Source organism: Pteronotus mesoamericanus, unplaced genomic scaffold (genome assembly GCF_021234165.1).
Source record: "Pteronotus mesoamericanus isolate MK-2021 breed Mesoamerican mustached bat unplaced genomic scaffold, CSHL_Meso_final contig_24, whole genome shotgun sequence".
Classification (NCBI taxonomy): domain Eukaryota; kingdom Metazoa; phylum Chordata; class Mammalia; order Chiroptera; family Mormoopidae; genus Pteronotus; species Pteronotus mesoamericanus.
Window position 1 is genome coordinate 25,348,704 of NW_026555100.1, and position 18,225 is coordinate 25,366,928.

Consider the following 18,225-nt stretch of genomic DNA (forward strand, 5'->3'; position numbering starts at 1 on the left):
GGCTCATTAACCTACATGAACTCAGAATCTGGGACAATTCCTAGAATATAGAGAGTGTTCAATAGGTATATGTGTATTATAATTAGTTGAAATGCAAATGGCAATGCGGCAATATGGAATCACATTGTTTCAAAGCAGTCTTTGTGATGATAGTAAATACAAAAGGTAGAGGACTAGTGAGAATATTCATGTATAAGGGCAATAGTCACAGGTTAAAAATATCTTTATAAATCTACTCTCTGATAATGACTACTGTGCTCATAGAGCTTTGCCCCCATTATATTATTATATAAAGATTTCAATCACTGTTAGTGGTATTACCTTAAAAAATGAAGGATAATGAAGAGGATCACACACAAACACACAAGTGTATTTGGGGGATGGCTTAAATTTCAGTAGTCTGTATGTGTTATATGGGAAAAAAATCTACATGAAAGAAAATTCTCCATGAAAATTGCAAAAATGATTCAAAACTTTAGTTCTCTTTTATTCAAGTAATATCTATAATTTAAAGTCATGGCAAAATAAATTCACAATTTGTTAGCTATGTGCAACTGCATTTATACAAATGAACCCTCAGTAATTTGAAAGCTTGTTCTTTTATGGTGGGTGGATGGGTACCATTATGAAAACAAAGAGAACCTTGGTCTATCAGGATTTTCAAAGAAAATAACACTTTAGTCAAACCAAAATTCCCCACAGCAACAACCTGCATACATCCACATCCAGTGACTAAATTGTGTTTATGTTTTTCTTAAGCAACAGAGTTCATTCTGACAATTTATCTACGAAGAATTGTGCCAGAAAACTGCCTATTCATTTTCTATATTCTGTTTGGCAAACAAAGCATGACACACAGCAATATAAAAGAAAAATATAATCCCGGGATGCATTCGCAATGATTGCAGACAAGTGTTCTAAATTGTCTTAGGCCTGTGGCATTGGTTCTCAGAACAGCATTTAAACACTGCCACATGCTGTTCATCTGTGTGTCCTGCAGTCTGTAAGTACCCAGCCTGGCCTCAACGATATATCACAGGCCAGATTTATAAAGCTGTTAACTCTTTAAAAGAAATGACTGGTCTTGTCAAAGAGAAGCATAACAATCTTGAGAATGAGTAATTCTTTAAAATTTGTAATTTCTAATACAGATTTTATAAAGCACACAACTGTAGTCATGACAAAGCAGTCGCTATAAGCACAGTATTTCCTATTAAAAGAGCAGAAACTCAACCAGGAACATATTGTATGAAATGTACTGAATTTGCTAATGTGTTTGAATTTTTTATTTTACAAATTTCATAACACTCTCTTTATATGTGCTAATCCTATGCAGTGCCACATAGGAACCATCATCTCTAAATACAGGGTCTGGCACAAATAACGCCCCTAATTTATTATTACAAAGTCTTTTACTATAAAATCATAAGCATTCTGTAACATAACAATATCAAGTGCACCATATGACATTTTAGGTGAAATGTTCGAATTAAATCTATAAATTACTACACCCATATTATTACCCTATCAACCACACTCAAGCAGGCGTTACTTCTGCTGGACCCTGTATGTTACTTTAAGTATATCTTTATATATTCTAAAAAAAGTGTACACACTTAAATGTAGAGTAACATTCAGATGTGGGTATGTACTTAAAGGAAGGAATCATGTTGTAGTCAGTTTTGTCCTTCCTGTGACTGGCAGGAGAGTAGATGCTGAGAAAATGCTTGTTAAGTGAATTAATGTATGAAGCAACGATTAAGCATAGTTCAGAATTTCAGAAATTTCTAGAGAATGATTGCCACATCTTCAAAGAAACTATCATTTACTCTGTTTCCTTTTTTATGAAAATAACACACATGCATTTAGAAAGAGATTCAAAACTAGTTGTCATTTTTCTATCCTCTTTCATACTCCCATATTCAGCAACATCATCAACCAAAATATAAGCACTAATATCCTTGCTGACTTTAGTTACTTTGACCAGAGAAGGACTTCTTATTAGAATTTTAACAAAATCAAGAATAAAACATTCCAATTAAAAGCATATTAAGTGGTCAACTGAAAAAAATCTTAGGTAGCATGCAGCATAAACTCAGTATTAACTCACTTTATTAATTGGTTCAAATACTTAAAATCTCTAATGTGGTTAGAGGAAATCAAGGGCTGCAGGAAAAAAATATTGACTTGTCAGATTTTCAACTCAGAACTACTAACTTCAAATGGGTCTTCATGTTGCCTAGCTATCCTATGTTCTACTGAACGCGCTCCCCTAGGTGGCTTGGCACACTTCTTTTCCTTTAAGCTTTCACAATCTCCTGGTCCCTCCTGAATCTCAGCTGATGATCTTACTTTTTTGTTTCACTGAGAACACAGTTCAATGGGAAGAGTACTTCCATGGGCTCTCAATTCCAAAGACATCATCCTATCCACACCTGTGCTCGTGTGCTCTGCCTCCCCGCCTGTTATTTTGGGGAAACTGTCTGGCTCCTAGCTGAGGGCCCATCCTCTATCTCCTACTTAACACCATGACTCCTGTAACTGTTCAGTCTTGCTGTACATCAATTTTCTCCTTTCTCCTAGATTCTCTCCATCAGCACACAAGCATGTTATAATACATAACATCTTAAAAATACAAAACAATAAAAACGATCCAACCTCCTCCACTAGCTACCAGCCCAATTCTTTGCATTCCTTCACAGGAAAACTCCTTCTAAAGAATTGTCTAAATCATTCCATTCTCAGTAGAGATGATATCATCCTCAACAGGCAAAATTTGACTCTTCACAGATGAAAAACCCTTATTCTTTTTATAGATAAAGCATATAATATGTATCATTTAACAAATATAAAGTATATCTGTGATATTACAATTTCATGGGGACAATTAGGAAAAAAAAAAGTCTTAAAAAGCTCCTTAGGAAAGTGATAATGATAAAAGATTAAGACACACCAGTCTAATCCTATAACCTCAATGCCCTCTTCCTGTTTTTTCATTCCCAGTAACCGCAGAAACTACTATTGTCAATGTTACTTATGCCCTCCACGTTGCTAAATTCGATAGCCAAATCTTTTTTTAAATTTTTTTAAATTATATTTTATTGTTTATGCTATTTCAATTGCCCCACTTTTTCCCCCATTGCTCCCCTCCACCCAGACCCTCGCTGCTCCCTCAGGCAGCCCCTCTACTGTTGTCCATGACCATCGATCATGCATATACGAGTATATCCATGACTATTCTGTAACAACCAATTTGTACTTATTAATCCCTTTGTCGTTCTCGCCCATCTCCCCAACCTGTCTCCCATCTGGCAACCATCAAAATGTTCTCTGTATCTATGATTCTGTTTCTGTTCTGCTTGTTTATTTTGTTTTTTAGATTCAACTATTGATAGATATGTATTTATTGCTATGCTATCGTTCATATTTTTGATCTTCTTAAAGAAGACCCTTTAACATTCATGAACTAGCGGCAGAATTTAGCACACCTGATCACTTCTTTCTTCTAGTACTTTCTTGACACCACTAATGTTTGGGTTTTCTCCCTAACTCCCTGAACCCTTGGTAGCTGATATTAGGAAAAGAACGGAGTCAAAAAACTAAGGATCCTGGTATTCTACATCTGGATTGCGACCACTCTTCAACACACCGCCATCGCTACTAATGAAGGTCCAAGTCACCTTCATTTCTGGCCTGTGTTTTTACAATATTAGTCCATTTGGTCAGCTCAGCTGTCTTCCCGTCTAACTTCCGCACAATAGCACGAGAACACCACCTCAAATCTGTCAGATCCTGCCATTCCTTCAGTATCATTCCTCTTCCTGTGTGGAGTAAAATCCAAGGTCTTTATCATACATAAGCTCTAGATAATTGGGCCTCCTGCTTCTTCTCTGCTCTCATCTCTGACCGCCACCCCTTCCTATGCACTGGACACCAGTCACACCGGTCTCCTCATGAAACTGCTCGTACTTTGGGGCTTTTCAGCTTGACGCTTCTGTACTGCTGCTTGGAGCCCCTCCAGATACTCCCATGGCTCACACTTTCACTACCTTCAGGTCTTTGCTGCTCAAAATCACTTTGTCACAGACCTGCTCTCACTAAATACAAAATTACTCCTTTTCACTTTTTATTCTCCCTATCTTGCTTCACTTTCTTTCCCAACACTTCCTATCATCTCCCACAGATATTTACTTATTTCTCCTCTTCCCACTGGAAAAGAAGTACTTTGGAGCTTTTATTGTTTGGTTCACGCTGTATTCAGGGTGCCTAGAACAATTTTGAACGCACTGTAGATGTTTGATAGACGTTTAAAATGAAAAAAATGAATTCAACATCTGAATAAAAGATTAAAATTACCATTTAAAAATAAAACTAGATTTAATTTCTCTTATAGGAATAAAATGTCATGATTTTATATGCCTGTGGCAAGTAAAATTATAAGATGCTAAAAATATCTAACAAGTCACAGAAATGGAAAGGAAGCTCTGCTTTGGGTATAGTGATTTTGAGGAGGCTAATTCATGGAAGAAATTTTAGGAGAGACCAACATTTAAATAACTTCCTCAAATCAACAGAAACTTCTATGCTGGTAAACATAAAGTGTTTTGTGTTAGTTACTCAAACGCTTTTTTAGATTCTCATTCTTTCCTAGAAGCAAATATTCAAGTCAGAATGAGAAAATGTCAGACTCTGGAAACAGTAGCTTAGAAGAATGATAGATGATCAGAATATCTCATCAGCATATAGCCATGTCCCTTAAATCTGATACATTCGTGAAAAAAGATATCAAAACAAATTTGGAAGAAAGCTTGTCCAATGCAGAATGTTGTTATTCCTTTATCCCTCCCTTCCTTTCTTTTAATCGTCATGTTTAAAATTCCCCACTTTAACATTAGCATTTGATTGTGGTAATACTTTCTTATTTGTGTTCAGCACATTTCATTTGCATCTTCAGAGATTTATGCCAGAAAACCAAAATTCTTAGTTCTCAAATTTCTTCTCTTTTTAAAATGTCTTTGCCAGCTCGGAGGGGAAGAAGTTTAATTTAATTCAGTTGGTGACTCAGTTGGTGATAACGACGCAATTCAATAAATTATAGCTCTCTGCTCTTTCATCTCACCCCATCTCCAGCTTTGACATTTCTTTGTAAAGCTTCTTGATATCGAAGAACTCTGAATGAAAAACAAAGCTCTTAAGTTCTGAAGTCAGCATTAAGGAGGGATCTTCTGTTAGAAGTGCAACCTGGTAGCCTAATTTCAAACATGTATCTACTAACAGCATGTGTACAAAAACAAAAAAGTCAAAAGCGAGACATCATTGATGCATTTATATCCAGCATGGTGAGATCACCCATATTAATGCTGGGTACAGGCACAAAAAGGTACAGTGCCCCAATTACTAGAGCCTGGAGAAGATCTGGATTCCAGATCTGCCACTCAATAGTTATGTGACCTCAGACAAGTTAATATAACTTCTCTGCTTCTCACTTTCCTCTTGTATGAAATGGGGGTGAACTACTTCTCATAAAGTGATTGTGAAGAATAAATGATATAATGAAGGTAAAGTGCTTAATAAGTATTCCCAAAGTGCTCTTTGATGTTGGTTATCATCATCATCTGGTGATCCCTCTTACTTCTTTTTCTTTTCCCACACAGTAATTAGTTCCCCAGAGGGATACAAGTAGGGAAATTGTCTCAGTCCTGCTAGGGCCTAGAGTAGGTAGTAAACACAGGTAAGAGTAGTGCCAGATTACTTCCATCTCCAAGGTGGGTGGGAGTCTCCTTCATTTCTGCTGACTTCTGGGTTTCTGGAGGGCAGTAGAGCGGCAAACTTTAGCTTGGGTTCCCTCTCAGGCACTTAGAGAAGGGATGGAAGATTAAGTAGAACCAACTCTCAGCCCATTCGCTTGCAGGCAGACTAATAGAGCAGCTAATATCTGAAGAAGTTTAGAAACTGAATTATTTCCCCTACTGCAGGGATGGTCTGCTGGAAAAAGCAATGAAGCATGTTACTCAATGAATAGAGGACTTTTGTTTCCTGTGCTTTTAATCAAAATCTTTTCTGCAAAATGACAAAAAAAAAAAAAAAGTGAAGAATTTAAACTTCTTTTAGTAAAAAGAATTGGTTCTCATTTTTCCATCATCGATGTTGGGAGATTCTAGAAGTTGTGGAAAGGGGGTTGAAGGTGTTTATTATGAGCAATATGTTATCATTATATTCTATAGTGCATAATAAATTCTAAGATTATGCATTTTTGTAGTATAGCTTACTAAAGTTCTAAGTGTTTAAGGATAACAGATATGTTAAGATTAAAAGTTTTTAACACTGTTGCCCCTGAGGCTTACAAATATTTTCTTCCTCCCAGTCCAATTAGGTAAAGTTATTTACCATCTCAATGTATCCAGTGAGGTTTAAAACATAGATTCAGTATTTCTAATGAATTAGGACCTCTGTTGTTTGTTCCACAGATGTTCGCATTCAAGGCTTAATACATTCTGCCCAAAATCCACATTTTCAGCTTTATTTCTCCAAATGCCTCACCACAAAGCTTTTGTTCCCAGTCTATTTTCAGTTCCCAAAATATAAACTAACCATTTATATACTCAATTTTTTGCTAAGGTCCCTTTTCCTCTCCAAAGCATTCCCTCCTTTCCTCTGCCTGTCTTTTAGACATATTTCAGATTGTGTCATTCATTCATTCATTCATTCAATAAGTAGAGACTGAGGACCTACCATGTATGAGGCACTCATAAGGAATCCTGAGCAAAACAGGACAGGTAAGTCAAAGCCAATTCCTGTCTTCCTGTACTTTATATTCTACCAGGAAAGACACACATTACACAACAGAGTAAGTCATTAACTAATTACAGTTATGATATATGTTAAAAATATGAGGGACAAGAAACTAGTATAACATGTATTAGGAGAAATGACCTCGCCTTGGGGGTCAAGAAGACATTGTTGAGGAAGCAGTTTGAACTGAGTTTGAAGGATGAGCAGGGGCCTAAAGTGGGTCAAAGAAGGGTCAACAAATAAACTTTCTTGATGAGGGTATGGTAATTATTAAATTGGTTATTAATAAAGACATATTAAGGAAATTCTTGCCTTCAGACATTAAAACTGACATGGCATTTTCCTCTGTTTTTCTGGCTGTCTGTAAAGTTGGGGACAAAAAGCGATAATGACCCTGCATTTGAGGCTCGAGAACCTACCAGGAAGAGAACCTAGTCAACTGCCCTCAGAATTCTGAGAAATCTCCAACAAGAGCTGGCCTTACCACTCTGAGCCCCACGAACGGCCTGGTCAATATAGGAAGAAGACTCAAAGGGATGTGAAAGCTCAGCTTTAGTGGGAATGCCATATTTCTGGAGAGAAGCTTTTTTTCCTAAATCCTGTGAGCAGGGAGAGGGTAATTCCCCTTCCTAGGAGACCCCTAGAGAATGGTTCAGAAGTAAACCCTCAGGAAAGAGTTCCAAGGAGAGGTGACTAGGACATTGTCTTCTATCGAGGTACTTGCTGAACTACAGAACTCGCAGGGGCTGGGGCAAAGCCCTGCTAGTGGGTTTCCTAGGAAAAACATTGCGGCCTCTGGGCTAGGGGTGGGGGTTATTAACAGCCCCAGAGAGGTTCAGTGAGAAGCTGAAATCCGTTCACTGGGCCAAGAAAACACATCGCTGACTACTTGTAAAACCATCACCAAGCATCAGATAACAGGAATGAACTATAGGGAGGCCAAAAACACCAACAAAAAGCCATTAACAGGAGCAATCTGTGTCTCCATGAGAATATAGTTTGAAGGGAAAAGTGAGCGGATATTCAGAGTCTAAGGGGTGTGTCTATAAAAACAGACCCCATTAAAAAAATAAACAGACCCCATAATCAACTATGCTTACAGCCCCTGATACTACAGAGTTACCTGGCATTAGGTGGAGAGAATGAACTCTGAATTGAGTCTGAAGTTTAAAAACAAACATGACTAAGTCTTAAAAAACAAAATGAGACTATTCCAACAGTCAAAAGTGACTAGGACATTGTTGCAAATGACCAAGACGTCATTAAGGTATTCGCTCTCTAGAAAAACATGGAGTTCCACATAGGAAAATTTGAGGGCAGTCCCAGGGAAAAAATAAAGCTTTCTCATATGTACACTCCATACTGTCCCCTTAAAAATGAGTTACAACCAAAAAGTGACTGTAAAGGAGAGAGTGATGGTATCAGCACAAGAATAAATAAATGAAACAGAACAGATACGCAGCCACAGATACAAGTATATACAGAACTTAACATAAGGTGAATGAGGAATTTTAATTTAGTGAGAAAAGAATCTCTCATTAGATAAATGGGGCTGATAAAATTGGTTTCACTCTGGGAGAAAAATAGCCTCCAGAGCTAGGCCCCTACCTCATACTTTATAAAACACAGATCACAGAGTAAAAATTTAAAAGTATAAGAATTAAAATTTTTTAAATATAAATGTATTTAAATATATATAAAATATAACTACAAAGAGAATATTTATATGACTGTAGAGCGAGGGAAATAAATAATCCTTGGCAAGTTAGAAAATTTAGCATCTATAACTTATACATAGACCTAATTGACAAAAAAAATCTTTTAGGGAAATTATGGCAAACAACACAAATGAAAGCAAAAGGCAAATAAATAGTAGTCTGTGAAATAACTGTAATACAATATAAAAAAGCAATATCTCATATGAAATATTCTCCTAAAAGACAGATTGCCCACTAGAAAAGTAAGCATGGAGATGACCAGGATATTCACAAAGAGGAAACCTAAATGACCAATAAATTTATGAAAAGAGGGTCAATCTCATTTTCAGGCCAGGGAAATGCAAATTAAAGCAAGAACAATGTACCTGTTTTCATTTATCACTTCAGCAGAAATTTAAAACGATTAATAAAATCTTAAAAACATCTAGTGCTACTGAATATACAGTATCAAAAAACAGGTATTCTCAAACATTAAGAATGAGAATCATCACAAAAGTTTTGGAAAATAATATGGCAATATCCATTAAAACATACAAATCTTTTGATCTAAAAATTTCAATTTTGGTACTTTAGCGGCCAATATAGCAATAAATAGAAATAAATAAAAAAACTGGAAAGCACATACTGTCCATCAATAAACAACAAAAGATAAAAAACTAAATAACTGTTAAAAAAAAACCTAAATAAAACTGTTAAATTCCAAATTATAGGAAACTATGCAGCTGTTAAATAGAAATCAATTATATATATTTACCTGAAGAAATGTCAATTTAAAAAACAAATTTCAAAACAACACATTTAGAAGACATCCTTATGCTTGGAGCAATGTGTGGAAGAGCACTCACTAAAATGTTAACATAAAGTACCTCTGGGGAGTAGAGAAGGACAACTGGACAGGGAATGAATTATTAATTAAACTTCAGATCGTTTCATTTGTTCTAAGATTACTAATCAGGTTCATCATTTAAAGTAATGAAAAAAATATTTTGGGAGAGGAGGAGAAGGACTACTTAAGTTTTCTGACTCACCCAACAATACCTAATACAGGAGGCATTTAAAAAATACTAGTGGAATGAGATAGGAAGGGTTAGGAAATAGATGAAATAGGTGTAAATATGTCTTAAGAAATAAGATGATAACCATTAATGTGGTAACAAAGAACTGCAGATCCTATAAATAAAAGAGGAAGGGAAAAAAAGGTACTTGATAAAATAGACGAATATAAGAAAATAGACAAAAAGTAGGCCAAAATAAACAAAAATAAATAATAGACATCAATGGAAACGTTAAAAACAACATAAAGTTTTTTCAATAAATGTAAAAGATTAAATTCCCCTATCAAAAGAAACAGACCTTTAATGTTGGATTTAAAAACAGCTAGATAGTATTCTCTGTAAACACCTCAGTAAACATAAGATAACAAAAGTGGTATTATTCACACTCTTCACAAATATCATAAAAAAGTTCATAATAAGTCCAATAAAGATACATAATATCTTTAGACAAAAGGTATGCAGTTTTACTGAAGGACATAAAAACACCTAAATAAATGAAGAACTGTTTCATTTCATTGGATGGGGAGGTGCACTATTGCAAAGACATTAAATCTCCCCATGTTAACACTTAAATGTAATTCAAATCAACATTTCGACAGGCGTTTTTAATGAAACCTGATTCTAAAACATGCAGAGAAAAATAAAAGATAGATTAGCCAAGAGAAGTTAAAACAAAAACCACCAAGAGGAACTTACTCTACTCTATAGTAAAATAACTTGCCATGAGGAAAGGAGTTTAGAGGAGAAAATCTGTTTCAGCTTTGCACTGTCAAAGCAATACTGTATAAAACTGGAAACCTAAAATGTCCATCAAACTGCATTAATACATCCGGGTAAATCCAAAAATAGAACACTATGTTGTAAAAGTAATGACACACATGAACATTCATTGGCATTGGAAAGAGACTCCTAAAATATTATAAAGTTTGAAAACAGAAAAAATTTTTTATTTCTACCTTAAAAATATCTAGAAATATGTATTCACTGGGTTAGTACTTACCGGGCTAGAATTATGAGTGGATTTTATTTTACTTCTACTTTCAAATGTTTCATCAATAAACTCTATTAACTATAAAATAAAAGTAAAATTGAAAAAGTAAATAATATTAGAAGATGATACTGAACAACTTTACTTATCTTAAGGGCAGAATTAAGGTGCAAATCGGTGGGTAGGCCATCTGCAGCCAGGGTACCATGTGGTCAGATGTTGGAAAGGATGACAGATGAGGGGAAGCATGAGGAGCTTTGTTTTGCTTGCTCGAGCACCGATGTGAGAAAAGGGGAGGCATGGTACACAGGGAAATACCAAGAAAGGAGTTATTTACTCGAGCATCTTTAGAAATTTAGAAATACACCCCCAGGATCTTTCATAGTTCATTAAAAACCTACCAACTGTGAATTTACTGAATCTTTTAAACTATTCACCATCTCCACAGATATCAAATATCACACAGTATTGTGACTACAAATACACAGTAGACAAGGATTTCTGAAGAAAGGAGACCAAACTCTACCACTATTCTTGCCTCTCTCAACTTCCTTCTTGGAGACTCCTCGCATCAGCGGCCACATGCACAGCATACACCTACTGGGGCTTTCATTCATATTCCTGCAGAAAGGCCTTAGATCCAAAATTAGCGGAGTAGGGGTGAGGGGCGGCCCCGTGGGGGATTAAGGGCAGAGGATAAGGGGCACATTTTTCCCCTGGAGCTACACTGACGTGTTTTTGCTCAAATAAATAAGGTTCTCACCTCTACTGACTCATCTGGTAGAAGCAAGAGTGCAGGTGAGTATGCACAGGCTTCGGAGTGGCACTCACAGGGAGAGTCAAGCACCAGGCCTAGTTTTTCTCTTTCTTTCTTTCTTTCTTTTCTTTCCTTCCTTCCTCCCTTCCTCCCTCCCTCCCTCCCTCCCTTCTCCCCTCCCTTCCTTCCTTCCTTTCTTTCACAGAAAAAATAATATCACTCTTGTTTTAAGGAAGTGAGATAGTATACCAAGCTATAAAGGAAACGTATTAGCTAGGAGACCTTCAAAATAGCCTGGTGTAGGGAAAGAAACCTTCCAGGCACTTCGTTCCTCACAATCACTGACCATATGCCACCTGTTTTATCTTACAATGTTCATCCCACATCCTTTCCACTGCCTCTGTCACTTTCCTTGCAGGGAAAGGGAGGTGGCAGGGAAGTCAGGTATGCGGATTTCCGGCCCAGATCGAAGAGCTCTAAATGTGTGGGAAAGATGAAATCAATACAATACCGATTTTTGAAAGGTGCCTTTTTTCTTGACCATATTCTTTCCTGTCTGGCCTCTAATAAATTGTATGACTGTGTACAAGGCAGATTATGTCTTAAATTTCTCATCTCTAATATCAGAGTGGAAAAGGCAATGAGCCCCAAGGTTCCTTTTAGTTCTAAATTCTGTGATCCATCCAACGGTCACTTTTTTACCCTAGCACCGTGAACCACGTATCAAGTCAGAACTGGTAGACTCTATGATTATCTGACCTCAAGGAGCATAAAATCAAGTTGGTAAATAAAATGAAACAGATGTGCATTCATTCAGCAGGTATTAACTGAATAATACTAGTAATGTGTGGATCTGGATGTGACATGATACTTGATTCTGGGTGGGGAGAGAATGGCCTATAGGGCCCCTTTCCTCATGGATTTTATGGCTTAGCTGGGAAGACACTTACTAAAAAATAAGGGCCCCAGTAAAATCTGATGAGTGTTATTACAGGGCAGAATGTCTCAAACAGGCCTACCTGGGAAGACAGAATTCCCATGGGCTCCATGTTAACAATATAGATTCCTGGCCCTTACCCAAAACCTTGGAATCAAAATCTTCTCAGAAGTGACCCTTATTTTTTTTTTAACGAATAATTTTTATTAGGCAAGTTTGGAAAACATGGCAATCAAGAGTTAGGAGGACAAATACCCAGAAGTGGGATTACCGATCATATGGTGTTCTATTTTTAATGTTTTGAGGAAACTTCATATTGTTTTCCATTGTGGCTGTACCAATTTGTAATCCCACCAAGAGTGCACAAGCGTTCCCCTTTCTCCACATCTTTGACAATACTTGTTTTTTGATTATTGATGATAGCCATTTTGACAGGTGTAAGATGATATCTTGTGATTTTAATTTGCATTTCTCTGATACAGACATTGAGCATCTTTTCACGTGTCTCTGACATGTTATGGTATGTTAAATTGAATGAGTTCTTGATATACTTTGGATATCAACCTCTTATCAAATGTATCAATAGCAAATATCTTCTTGCATCTAGTAGGTTGTCCTCTTGTTTTGTTGATGGTTTCCTTTGCTGTGTAAAAACTTTTTGGTTTGATACAGTCCCATTTGTTTAATTTTTCTTTTGTTTCCCTTGCTCGAGGAGACATATCAAAAAAAATATTACTAAGAGCAATGTCAAAGAGTTCATTGTCCATGTTTTCTTTTAGAAGTTTTATGGTTTTGGGTCTTACCTGTAAGTCTTTAATCCATTTTGAGTTTATTCTTATGTATGGTGTACAAAAGGATACACGCATCCCTATGTTCATTGCAGCATTATTTACAATAGCCAAAATATGAAAGCAACCTCAGTGTCCATTGATAGATGAATGAAAAGAGAAAATGTGGTACACATATATAATGAAATATTATTCAACCATAAAAAAGAATGAAATCTTACCACTTGAAAGAACATAAATGGACTTATAAGGTATTATGATAAGTGAAATAAGCCAGACAGAGAAATACAAATACCATATGTTTTCCCTCATTTGTGGAATCCGAAAGACAAAATAAATTAACATACAAAACAAACTCAGATACAGAAAACAAACTGGTGGTTGCCAGATGAGAGGGGAGGCTGGGGGCTAAAAAAGGTGAGGAGATTAAGAAGTACAAATTGGTAGTTACAAAATAGTCACAGGGATGTAAAGTACAGCATAGGAAATATAACTATGTATGGTGTCAGGTGAGAATTAAATCAGATGGCTTTTGTAAGGTTAATACATAGAAGGGCACAGTTAAAGAACCAGAAAGTGAATCGTGAATTATAAGAAATTCACTATATGGTCCATAAAGCTTCCTTGATCTTCCAACTTGGAGAATGTAATAAAGGTAACAAGTTATTGCAAAAAAAAAAAAAAAAAAAAAGGCAGTTCTGTGTCTTCTCTAGATAACAAAATAAGGAAAAGGAAGAGTTAGGAGGAGATCCAGACCACACTGCTGTAATCAAAAGAGAAGTCTTTCATTTCAGAGATAGTACACATGTTGATCCTAAAGGCTAGAATGATTTAGAAAAAGAGATAGATACACAATGAGAAGAAAAGTTCAAAAAAAGCCAAAAACACAGGACTGCTCATAGTTTGTATGAATATAAGACCTGTAACACAGGTCCTAGTTCTGTCTCTAATTAGCTATGTACTTTTTGGTAAATTAATTAGAACAGGCCTAAATTTATTTCCCTGTGATATTATGGGGTTTTGTGAATTATATTATAGTTATAGTTTTATATATATTCTGTGTTTCCATCACCTTTACAGTTCTCTCTAATTTAAAAATTCGAACAGGTGTAGTCCCAATTGTTTATTTTTTTCTTTTGTTTCCCTTGCCTGGGAGATATATCAGAAAAAAATATTGTTACGAGCAATGTCCAAGATTTTACTGTCCATGTTTTCTTCTATGATTTTTATGGTTTCAAGTCTAACATTTAAGTCTTTAATCCATTTTGAATTTATTTTTGTGTATGGTATAAGAACGTGGTCTAGTTTCATTTTTCTGCATGCATCTGTCCGATTTTCCAATTCCATTTATTGAATAAACTATCTCTAGCCTGTTGTATGTACTTGCTTCCTCCGCCAAGTGTTCATTGACTGTAAAGGCATAGGTTTATTTCTGGGCTCTCTATTCTGTTCCATTAATCAAGGTATCTGTTTTTATGCCAGTACCATACTGTATTGATTACGATGGCCTTATAGTATAATTTGATATTAGGTAGCATGATTCCTTCAACCTCATTCTTTCTCAAGATCGCTTTTGCTATTTAGGGTCCTCTCTGGTTCCATATACATTTTTGAAATATTTGTTCTAGTTCTGTTCAATGTATCATTGGTATCTTGATATGAATTACATTGGATCTATAGGTTGATTTGGGTGGTTTTTGCACAGCAAAGAAAACCATCAACAAAATACAAAGATAACCCACTAATCGCTGATATATCTGATAAGGGGTTAATATCCAAAATTTAAAAGAACTTATAAAACTCACACCAAAAAAAACAAACAAACAATGTGAAGGACTAAATATACACTTCCCCAAAGAGGACATATAGATGGCTAATAGACATATGAAAAGATGATCAAGAGCATTAATCATCAGAGAAAAGCAAATTAAAACCACAAGAGATATCGCCTCACACCTGTCAGAATTGTTATCATTAATAAATCAACAAACAACAAGTGTTAGTCAGGATGTAGAAAAAGAGAAACCTTTTGCACTGTTGGTGGGAATGCAGATTAGTGCAGCCACCGTGGAAAGCAGTATGGAGTTACCTCCAAAAGTAAAAATAGAACTGCATTATGACCCAGCGATTCCACTTTCGGGAATTTATGCAAAAAACTAATTCAAAAGAATATAAGCACCCCTATGTTCATTGCAGTATTATTTACAATAGCCAAGATATAGAAGCAGCCCAAGTGTCCATCAATAGATGAATGGATAAAACAACTATGGTATATTTACATAATGAAATACTGCTCAGCCATAAAAAAGAAAAAAATTTACCCTTTGTGACAGCATGGATGGACCTGGAAAACATTATACTAAGTGAAATGAGCCAGTCAGAGAAAGACAAACACCATATGATTTCACTCATATGTGGAATCTAGTGAACAAACTGAAGTAACAAGGAAAATGGGGACAGGCTCAGAGAGAGCAGGCTGGCAGCTGCGGGGGTGGGGGACGGAGGGAGCAAGCCAAAACACGTGCCCTGGACATGTACTGCAGTGTGGTGATTGCGGGGAGGAGGTGCGCGGGTGGGGCTGGACAAGGCGTACGGTGGGTAAATGGTAATGGGAAAAAATACAATAAAAAATAAACTATTACAATTTAATAAATAAAAATAAAAATTTAGATGGGAACTGCAATATATACCGGGATCCACTAGATGGCAATAAATGGCTTTGTAAATGGACGTCTCTTCATAGAAATTGAAAATGTCTAAAATCAAGCAAGAGTATATTTAAAGTTCTCCAGAAACACAGAGAGAAGAGATTAACTCATTCTTCATACTGAGGTCCTTATTGAAACTGGTAAGATAAAGAGAAAGCAGATGTTTTTAATCTCTTTCTTTTGTACCCACAGGCATTGTGTCATCATCGCCAGGACAGTCTGTTAACTGTTTACTGCCAGAATGGGTTATTTCATAACAAGGAAGTAAGCACAGAATTATTTGCGTGGGGCCCAATTTTGAATTGAGACAATACAATACCCCAAACACCCTAACCATCAATCAAATGTACCAAGTCAATGATTTTTAACTTTTTCATCATAAAGAGCCTACATATTCCACCATATTGCCCCACTAAAAAAAGAAAAGAAAAAATTTTTTTTTCTTTTCAGGATGATATATTTTTTCAAATGTCAACATTATCCTTTTAATAGTTAGACTAAACTATCCTTATTTTTAAAATTATGAGTATTCAAAAAATTGTGAGGAAATGTAAAAATCATTAAACAATAAACAATGTTAAAATGTTTCTATCAAAATATTTTTGTTGGTGGAAAAAATATAGATGCATCTTTTTGTTTTTCAGTTAAAATACTGTGAAATCTCTTCTTGTTAATAACTACATTATTATATTAAGGATCACTAGCATTCAATTGTTCACAAGTAAATAATTGCAAAATTTATATGGAAAGTGTTCTAAGGAAACAGTTTCACAGAAATGTCTGGCCTTCCTGAGAACACTATTCTTCACGAAATTGACAGACATAGACTCATTTAAAGATGATTAATGATTAGAGAGCGACCTATGCTGAGTAAAGGAGAAAGGCAATGAAACATAACAGAACCTAAAATATGAGCTGATGAAAAATACACATCAGAAAAATTTTGTGAGGAAGCAGAGTAGTTCAACAAACACTTAGGCAATGACGTGAAAATAGTGAAGAACTATATGACCTCTTTGAAAAAGTATCTCAAGGAAGAGAAAAAGGAACACTTTTGAAAAATACATGGGTGACATGGAGAGAAGGCTAGAAAGAGAAAGCTAAAAAATAATGCAAAAACCAAAGTTGAAAGTGAGTTCAGACAAAATGGCAGATATGGGAGGGAGATATTTTGTGTTACAATACTCTGAGATCATAATCAATGAACCAGAAATAATTCTTCAAGTATCAAAAGAAAACTTAGCTGAAAATAAGGGGAAAGCTGAATTTTCAAGTAAAACAATGGATGACATGTTCCATGCAAAACTGACACACAACTATTATTCGTCTTTATGAAATTACTGGATTCAAAGATAAGCAAATTTTTTTTAAGTCAAAAGCTCCAGGCACATCAATACCCATCGCCATTCCCACATGACCCAAAGTCTTGCCCACCATTGCCAGGCTCTCCTTTATTGTAACTCATGGGCTTCAAGGCAAGATGAGGTAACCTCTAGAAGTCAATGACTTTGATATGTCAGGCTCAGTCAGACAAAATAAAACACAGGAGAAAAATCAGTGAACCCTGGCATAGGTAGAGACAAAGTGGAACCACAGAGAAGCTTTTCTTAAGAATCCAGGTAATGGGGAAATCTATAGAGACAGAAAGTAGATCCCAGTTCCTTTAGGGTTAGGGGATGGAGGGAAGGAGGCAAGAGCTTTAGGATATGGGGTTTCTTTTCGGGGTTATTAAAGTAGTCCAAAATTGATGGTGGGAAGCGTTGCATATATTGGTGAATGTATTTAATACCACTGAAATGTATATTGTAAATAAATGAATTGGATGGTATGAGAATTATATCTTAAAGCTGTTTTAAAAAAAGACAGGGGCAAAGGTAAAAGGTGAGCCAGCAAATCCCAAGCAGGGAAGAACACGCGACTCTTAGTCAATAGCAGTCCGAGATGAGGTTTGCCAGGGGTTCACATAATCAATGCTTGTGTCATAAAAACCATTTTTTCTCCCACTGTCCACAAAGAAACAGTTATTCCCATAGGCCAAACTACTGCATATCCATCACAATTATTTACATCTCAAAGTCAAGAGTAATAAGAAAGTCGTTCGACTTTTAACTGGTTAAGGAAAAAAATTCTAAGGGTTTCAGTTTGACCAAAGCTAATACCATGAACTAGGTCATCTTATCAGTTTGTAAACATGCAAATCAATAGGATCCATACTGTTACACCCTTTGCTAGGAGAGTTAAGCTGAATTCACGCTCTCAGAGAAATCCCATTCCCTGAAGTAAACAGCACAGGCTGGCACTCACAGTCCGCGATGTCACCTTGCAGCTGCAGAATCTGAGGAACTGGCATCGTGAGGACAACAATATCAAACTGCTCAGGGGAGCCTGTTTCCTTGGAGACTTCCCACTTATCATTTCTCAGGTTGATCTGGGTCACACATTGTCTGAAATAGATATCAGCACCTGTTCCAAAAGCAAAATC

The 18,225-nt window shown here is 36.0% G+C and overlaps 1 protein-coding gene across 1 annotated transcript in view; it reads right to left on the minus strand.

Annotated features, from left to right (window-relative positions):
- RNLS (renalase, FAD dependent amine oxidase) overlaps positions 1-18,225 on the minus strand; it is a 255,015-nt gene that overhangs the window by 231,525 nt on the left and 5,265 nt on the right. The window contains exon 4 of the mRNA XM_054572806.1: positions 18,048-18,206. Coding sequence (XP_054428781.1) covers positions 18,048-18,206 — 159 coding nt within the window. The remainder of the gene's footprint in view (positions 1-18,047; positions 18,207-18,225) is intronic.